Genomic DNA, 9,535 nt, shown 5'->3' on the forward strand with positions numbered 1-9,535 from the left:
TAAAATTCAAAATGCATCCGACATTGCAATATACAAAATATCATTAAAGTGATTTTTACAAAAACATTTATGAAGTGATATTAAAAATTATCTTGTGTTTTTTTTTCAACTTAATGGAATTAATATTATTGCACATAAAATCAACAATATTCTACAACACCTATAGTTTCCTATACATGTATACTAAAATGATAAAAAATAAAATTTGGTATATTTTCATGCATCACAGATTAAACACGATTAAATCATTACTATATCAGAAGGACATTTCTGTGTGCTACAATAAAAAGTTTCCCACATATTATAACACAATCCCTCAAAAAGGAAAATAAAACAAGAGTTGCTGGACACCGGAGGATCTCATCACAAATTATTCAAAGAACAGGCTTTCTAACATAATCAATAGAAATCGTGTTCACGTCATAACTTAATACAACTTTTCTTGAACTTTTTGCATCTGAGGTTGAAAGGTCAAATTGTACTCTTTTGTGTTAACAAGGGACCACATATAGCACTGCCCTTGGTATGTGACCTCTAAAACCTGGAATAAATCAGATTTTCTGGTCAACACACATCTGTATGTAAGTATAGGGTCAAATGGTACCTTTTATATACTCAAGGGTCAACAATATTTTTGTACACCATATTTCGTTTTTTCTAAAAATACATACAGAAAATATTTCTCGATAGTAAACCATAAATGCTACAAAACAGTAACATAAGAAATTATTACCCCAAATGCTACAAAACAGTAACTTAGGTAATCATTACCCTAAATGTTTAGTAGAACTGTTTCAATAAGACACACAGTACATGTAAAAGTAATAGATCCATTGTACAAATAACTTATAGAATATCCAGCCGTATAACAAAGCTCTAAAAAGCACTGATTTTACATTTAAAATAAAAGTAAAAAAAAAAAAAAGAAGAAGAAGCAAAAATTCCTTCTCACCATAAAAAACCTACGTCATAGCATATCCTTTAGAATGTCGTTTAAATCGCCAGGTTAACTTTTCCCAGACAGATTGTTTACTTCCGTTTTTGAATTGCCTTGGCTGACTTTGTAAAAATATGTCCGTGTTAAGTTCAAAATCATCCCCTGTTTCATGTCCACTGTCACCGCTCCCATTGCTGCCACTCTCGTTGTATCGGCTTCTGAGAAAATCTTCGTAAGACCCACTTCTCACCTGCTGTAACGGAAGTCTATCTTTCCCGCGTTTCATGTAGCGCCCCTTAGCGGTCGTACTTTTTACTGTCCTGTCGTCATATCCAATTTTAGAATCGGTATAACTGAAATCCCTAATCGTCTTGCGTCTCATTTCATCCTCGGGCACTTTATTTACACTAGAATGTCCATTTAATTTCATTTGACTTTGCTTTGGTTTCGAATGGTTGTCTCTCTTTTTCTCGGAGTGCTGTGACACGGGGCGATTTGGCGCGGGTTTCCGTTTGTATTTTATTTTGTTTCTCCATGTGTACGTGTGATCGGAGAAATAATCCTCGTCCTCACTGTCGTGCATATATTTAGAAAAGTCCTCCCCCTCATACTCACGTGTTATCTCTCTTCCCTGACGTCCCGAGGTATTTCGTGCCGGAGGACCGACGTCTGTTGCCTTGGGCACTACGTCGTCGTCGTAATCAGGTTCGGGTTCGTAATCCGGTGGTGGGTGTTCCTCCTCATTCTCTATCGAATGAGTGGAAACTGGGGGAGGAGGTGCCGGCCTTTTCTTGTACACAGCTTTAACATCAACCTCTTCTCTTGTATCTGGTTCATCTGCTATATCTATATCATCTGATATTATCGGTGGAGATGGCACATTTTGGTCATTTTCCTGAAATATAGGATTTTTGACAGTTTTCTCAAAATCTAAAACAATGTCTTTTTCGTCCGTTTTAGTCTGTGGCTCCTCGGGTTCATATACTGGATTGTCGGAACCAAACCGCGGGAAAAACTCATTTTCTGGAGGTGTGTCTATAACGTCAGATGATTGATGTATCGTGATGGGTGTGTCTTTATCTCCAATTATCATGTATTTCTTTGGCTCTTCGACAGTTTCGTTCTTGTCATTAAGTTTCTGGAAATCTGTTTTATTTGCTTCTTTATCTTTGTAGTTAGAAAGCAATAACGATTTCGGCTGGTAGTTTCCGATTTTTGGAAGGACAAACGATCTTCCAGGGGGTTGTGGAGCAGGTCGACCCTTGTTAAAGTTCAGACGAGCCTTCTCCTCAAATTTTGCGATCTGAGATCGGACTGGGAGAAGGTGCTCCTTGGATTCGTCATCCCTGGGAAAAATCTCCGTCACTGGGGTCCGCTTGTCTTTCCTATCCATCATGATCTAAAGCATCAAAAAATGTCATTATCGATGGATATAGATATCAGATAAAGTAACAGTTATTAAGAGTTGATCAATAACGGGGCCAATAATATGCTAGCTGTCAAGGAAATTACATACTTTAAAGAGGATTAAGTACTTAACATTGGATTTAAATTGGAAGTGTATTCCTTTCTTGTGTAAAAATTGAAAACGAACACAATGTGTTCTTCACGTATTTGACTGTTATATGTAAACGTCCCTTCATCGAAAATTAGGTCAAAACGTCCTGTTATTTAAAGCGACAGTACGGCTGCAAAATGTGTGTTTTTTCATCCAAATTTACCCAATATGTCATTAAGAAATAAGGTATAAAGTTGATGTAAGCAGTTTGAGAAACAGAAATATTCTCTACTCAAACAAAATTAACATAATTAGAATCTGCCGGAAAATCAAGGGTCGTACGAACTGGAGCAATTTTAGATCTGTTTATTTGTACCACGTGAATTCTAAAACGGCACGTGCCTGCACTGTAGAGTTTACAGTTATAATGAATATTAGGTGAAAGCAATTTTCAAAAACACAAATTATCATAACTTTCTGATAAAATAATCTAAAATAATAATCGTAAAGATTTTAGTCTGCATTCAGGAGAATTTAACAGAATTAAAAGTACAAATGTTTACGTTTTGTGTATTGGGGTCCGAGAAAGGAAAAACCAACTAATCATACGTTATCGCGGCAAATGTCAAACTAAATATTTTTCTGCACAGTTAAAAAAAATTAGCATTTCAAATGGCAACAATGTTTATAAGTCAAAGATGTATTTTTTATGTTGAGTTTACACTATTTTTTTTCTTTGAAAGCGACGGAAAAATGAGAAATGATAACAAGTATCAACAAACCTGTCGAATAGAACCTTCGAGAGCCCTGCGTGAGTGTCGCCGAGTTCCCGTTTCTTCCTTTTCCAGCGATTTTATTAATCCCCAAACTAAATTTTAGTCAGGAAAGTTGCTTTTTCAAGTTCTATTTTCAGTTTCTTTTTGGTCGACTTTGTCAATGTAGTAGGCCTACCGGGATTCCCTCTCTAACCATGCTGTTTTGTTTATGAAAACTACGCATGCGTGCATAGCATGGAATGTGGAACCCCGAACACGTTGCGATGTATATATTTACGTCCCATAAATAACTATTAATTTTAATGAAATAATCCAAATTATTTAATTGTAAAAGTTGTAATTTTCTGAAAGTTTATACATTTATGAGTAGTAAAAAAATTCCAAATCTTGTGGGAAAATTTTATCTAGTCAGTTTTTTGATGAGATGCGCCGTACTGTCACTTTAAAAAACCGTTAGTTTAAATTCAATCATCCATGATCAGGATGTAATCGGAGGTCGCCTTGTATCAGGAATCTCTAGCTCTTTGTCTTTTTTCTTACAATGTCTCTTTAACACTAACTCTATGAGATCACTTGAATCTCACATGTTCCAAAAATTGGCGTGACTTTGCAAGAATAATGTAAGGGTAGAGATCAAAGGTATATGTCCTGCGGGAGGATGGGGGAGTCTGCCCCCCCCCCCCCCGTATGGTGTATCCTGCGGCAGGATGGGGGAGTCTGCCCCCCCCCCCCCCCAAAAAAAAATATTATGAGAATACCTATAGATACGGTAAAAAATGAATAAATAAAATTAGTAAGATACTTTGGTCGACTCCCTCCTCTTCAATGTAATCACAGAATTGGAGAGAGAGAGAGAGAGAGAGAGAGGATTAATTAATATACATAATATGACTTATTACCGTAGATCCCAAAATAGTTCTCATTTGTTTGCAATAACTCTGTTTACACAGACATCCCTTGAGACTTTATGTAAAACAAGTCTGACTACTTTAAATGCAATAGAGATTGATAGCCGAATAAACACAACACATGAATCCATCGCCTGGTAATTCAATACTCTGCTTATACGACAACATTAATGCTTTTTGACATAAGAACTTATCATAGAAAACTTTGTATGTAATTGTTTGTTTATCGTGTGTTCATTTTCAAAATTATTATGACATCAGTATGGTTAAGCAAACCCGAAAGTTGAGAAATTCATCATAAATAGCAAAGAAACAGCACTACACAGTCTTTGGAATGTGAAATTGTTCTTGCAGTAGGAAATATGTTTTTCTTTATTAAATGATAGAATGTATTTTTTATCTATTAAGGATAAATTTAATGTGTGCTATTCCAAAAAAGAATTTTAAAAGTAATTAAAAATAAAGAAAACGGCAATTATGATGCAGGTATTTTCCGGGGAATTCTGTAATATGTCTTTCGTTTAATAGGTTTCAAGTTCCTATGCTTTAATTGCGAGAATGGTGTCAAATGCAAGTCATACGATATCATTCTCAACGTATTTTGATATAGGACTGCGAATCTAACACGGAAAGCATAACTTCGTCCCTAAAACAACCCTTAATGAATTAACCATTTACCGCAGTGAACATGCATATGTAGGCCAAATCATGAATCAGATTAAACTCAATTTACTGCGACTTCATTAAATTTACAAGTGTAAAACAAATCGTTTATAAATATCAAAATACATTGACATATAGAATGAGATACTTAGTAGATTGATAAAGAATGTCTAGTGGGGGACCTTACATATATATACAGGTGTGGACGGGTGTGGTACCTACATGTAGGTGCGAAACTGATTAAACTGTCCCTCCTTTTCCTAGTAACCAATCTTTGGGAAAAACCCTGAAGTAACAAACAATAAATCAAACGATGGTATGAAATAATAAACATAAGAATGAAATACCCACCTTGTTTAGTCCAAAATTTACACCATTTTAGAAACGCAAGTCCCATTGTAAGCAGACATTCTTGTATAAACAGAAAAATGTAAAACGTCACCACTCCGCTTCCATTGAATTTCAGCCATGCATGGCACCCGGCTATAGGTACGTGTTATTTAGTGGAACGGTGGCCCATTCAGCGCGAGGTACTCAAGTGGAATAAGGGGCTTAGATGATACCGAAAACTGGGCGTTCCCCATAAATGTCACCATGTGTGACAGTCACGGTCTCTGTATCACCGGGATCAGGCAGCAGGATCGACCTGGTTTATTGATCAATAAACAGTATTGATCAGCTGCTGAAATGAAATGTGCTTTGTGGATTGTTGATGGTTAAAGTGCCTTCGTTGTAAAATATGCACATACATGTACATGTATCACCAAGATTTCAGAAATTGTCCCATTCATTTGCTTTGGAGACATCCGCCTTTATACAAAGGGTGTCAAATAATGTACTACATCGGAAATACAAGGTATTTTATATTTGTGATTTTTGAATTTATGTCCACCCAGGGAATCTAAAATTTACAACGCATTACAAAATATTCAATAAAAAATTACTTCAAAATGATATCAATACATGAACGGTTGTCATTGATTTAATACTAAGTTTAATTTGTTTTTTTTTAAATAATTATTGACACTAAGGTTCAGTAATAAGTTGTTTTTTTTGGTTTGTTTTTATTTATTTATTTATTTATTTATTTATTTATTTATTTATCTATATTACATCTTACCTTACTTGTCTCTAGAATCGCGATCAATCAATATCGATTAAAAAAAAAACTCGCATGAAATAAGAGTTTAACTTAAGAATGAAAATAAATATTTAAAATAGCCATGAAATGAGAGAGAGAGAGATGAAACCCGAGGCTTGTGCATCTTTCATGCGCACACACATCTCCAAATTTCTACTGTTTATACAAAGAGATATTTACAACTCAACAAAATATGGAAAGTTGTTGCCTATGTCGACGTTCATTAACATTTCAATGAATAGCATACCATATCCAACATATTACATGTATGTATCTGTTCATTCTACATGAGGCAAAAGTGAATTTTTGTTGAATAATTTAGCACCGACACTTGTTGCCTTTTGTTGATATATTAAGCATATGTATGTACAGGAATATATTGCAAAGCTCTCTTTCTAAGGACGAAATTCTCCAAAATCATATGCCAGTTTCAAATATTTTGAATGTTCCCAACAATCAAAATGAATTTAAATTACCTATACTGGATTCCTAAACTTCATAAAAATCCTTACAAGTAAAGATATATATATCGGGTTCTAGTAAATGTTCTACCAAGCCTCTTTCTTTACTTCTCACTAAAATATTTACAGCAGTGAAGGAGAGACTTCAGGAGTACTGTACAATATATTTCAGAAGTGGTATAAATCAAATTTGAATACTTGAAAACTCTAAGGAACTTTTAGAAAATTTGAAATCACAAAATTTTACCAAAGTCAATAACATCAAAACCTACGAGTTTTCAACACTTTATACAACCATTCCCCACGATAAATTAAAGTCCAGGCTTTTCGACATCATAAACAGTTGCTTTTTCAATAAAAATGAAACTCGTAAATTTACTAACCTTGTCATTGGTTATTTGCAAAATTATTTTGTTAAAAAACATTCTGATTGTACACACAAGTACTTTGAAGTAGATATTGAAATGATGCTTGAGTTTCTGACTGACAATGTTATGTAGTTTTTGGAGATCAGTCTTCCAACAATCTGTTGGAATTTCCATGGGTAACAATTTCGCCCCGTTATTAGCAGACATATTTTTGTATTCATATGAAGCATAATTTATTCAAAAACTTACACGTGAGAAGAAAGCACTTGCTGTGGCCTTCAACTCGACATTTAGATATATCGACGACGTACGTATTATCAATAAACAATAGTTACTTCCATTCATTTGTCGACTCGATCTATCCCACTGAACTTGAAATAAAAGATTTAACAGAGTCTGAAACATCTGCTACACATTTGGATATTTTACTAGAAAAAGACGTTAATGGTAACCTAACAATAAAACATTATGATAAACGTGATGCTTTAACTTTTCTATCGTAAACTTCCCTTCCTTATATAGCAATATACCCTTATCACCTGCATATGGGGTTTATATCTCCCAGTTGTTTGGATACGCAAGAGCACGCTCCACGTACGAACAATTTCTTGTAAAACGAGACAAGCTATTGGCAAACAAGTTGATGAAACAAGGATATCAACAGTCTCGTTTAAAGTCATCATTTCGCAAGTTCTATGGTCGATACAATGACCTTGTCAGCAAATACAATCTATCATTAAGTCGAATGCCGACTAACGTTTTTCATACTAATTATTAGGCCATTTTTAAACATTGAATAGTCTATGGATTTTTCCGCTTGCCCAGTCATGACAATGAGGACACGGCGGGTGGGACCCCAGTCGACAGTGGATGCTTGCTCCTCCATGGCACCTGATTCCACCTCTGATTTTTTAGAAGTCCGTGTTTACTCTGCTCCCGATTTGAATTGTTTCAATGGACTTTTGAGCTTGATTACTGTTCGTTATCTTCATATTTCATGTATAATATACACATCTACATATTAGTAATTGAGGGGAAATTGGAAAATTTTTCGCCATTTTTTGTGATCTATGTTATTATAGATTCAAAGAATTACTTTTCATTGTGTAAATGTCTGTAATTATATATGTTGTATATTTATGCCCATTTGGACCCTGATTTATTAATAAATTCTATTCTTTGTAAAATATTCTTGTATAATTAACATTGAATTAAAACAAGTATTGTATTCTTCAGTACACAGGCACTTGGGACATTCTCCGACTCTTTTCCTTTTTAATTCTTTTTAGATCTGGGATCAATAAACTTTTATTCCCTATTCGTGTTTTCTAATGTGCATTATCATGATTATGTGTTATCGACAATCATAATGAAACATATTTGTCTCTATGAGCTATTTGTTACTAGTGTAACTGTAAAGGGAACCGTTACATATGTTCCACAAACTGCCCCCCCCAAGGCCAACTCCCTTATGCCGTTATGGTGCCCCATTCCCTACAAGCTTTATAACATTACGCGATACTTTTTGTATTATAGATGTACATGTATTTTATTTTCTAAAATATTTTGTTGTAAAACTACTCCGTGAACGAGTATAATTAATTAACTGATAAAAATTTCAGGGCGTTTTCTAGGCCTAGATTTTTCACACGTATTTTCTTATAGAGTCGCATAAAATATACTTGTGTGTAAAATGTCAAAAATAAAAAAGGTATAACAATTTGATTATTAACCAATCAGAATTCAGCACAAGTGCATGCATGTTATATTCAGTTTTGAAAGTAGCATAATATACTTTGTTGTCGGAAAACTAAGAAAAGTTGCAGCACACGTACATACAGTCGAAAATGATATATTTAAAAACAGCTTATTGAAACAAAAGGATTACATTATCGATAACATATAGTGCATATTAGAATATAAAAATAGGAAAAAGATTTGTCGATCCCAGATTTAAAAAGAAAAAAATGGATAAAGGTGGGAGGTCCATCCCCCAAGTGCCTGTGAATTACACCAGTGATTTCACTCACCGCATGTACATGCACGTGCGTGCAAAATGACCCACATAGAACTTCATTCCGCACATAGAACTCACAAAATGGCTATTAACCCTAAAATGTTCCATCTCAATCGGATGAGTGGTCCTATGAGAACACTCCGGACAAGAAATCACCATGCAGAGAAGTTTGGGGAACATATCTCGTTTCCGACTTATACTGGCTCCGGAGTCATAAACTTAAATTCGTAGTAATAAATATATAATAATTATATCCAATGTTTTTGATTTCAAATATTAAACGTGACTTGTCGATCAGTGACTATTAAACAATTAATATATATATTAATAAATATATAATAATTAACGCGTAACTCTTATAAAAACAAAGAGAGCTTGCGATGAATTTTAAATTTAATTATGAGATTTTTTGCAAACAATCAAAACAAATTTAAAATGATTGATATTTGATATCACAAAGAAACATCTTTAAATTACGCTCATAACTGTCACTTCCCCAATTTACTTGTATTTACAAATATGTAACAGCTGTTTAATTATTCTTCATTAATTGATAGTTGCATTATACGTGATCTTACGGAATTGCAGGTTGAAACTTTACAATTTGGATCTGACATATATCTTCTAAAGTATGCCAATGCATGTTTGGCGAACCAAAAAATTCCTTTGAACAATTAACGAAGACCGGTTAAGCCTTTCCCTGAGTTTTACTCACGAGAACACTAAATGAACTGAGCAGATCCATGTACTCGAATATTCGTTGACA

General features: G+C 34.3%; 1 protein-coding gene across 1 annotated transcript; it reads right to left on the bottom strand.

Annotated features, from left to right (window-relative positions):
• Positions 1-100: 100 nt before the first annotated feature.
• LOC133200742 (uncharacterized) lies at positions 101-5,439 on the bottom strand. The gene is made up of 3 exons (XM_061336524.1): positions 5,134-5,439; positions 953-2,336; positions 101-541 (listed from the first exon to the last, which is right to left on the bottom strand). Exon 2 carries the CDS (start codon positions 2,331-2,333, stop codon positions 963-965), a length of 1,371 nt encoding a protein of 456 aa, XP_061192508.1. The 5' UTR covers positions 2,334-2,336; positions 5,134-5,439; the 3' UTR covers positions 101-541; positions 953-962.
• Between the last annotated feature and the right edge of the window lie 4,096 nt (positions 5,440-9,535).

Source organism: Saccostrea echinata, unplaced genomic scaffold (genome assembly GCF_033153115.1).
Source record: "Saccostrea echinata isolate AGI-Se365-2 ecotype Australia unplaced genomic scaffold, CSIRO_AGI_Sech_v1 ptg000041l, whole genome shotgun sequence".
NCBI lineage: Eukaryota > Metazoa > Mollusca > Bivalvia > Ostreida > Ostreidae > Saccostrea > Saccostrea echinata.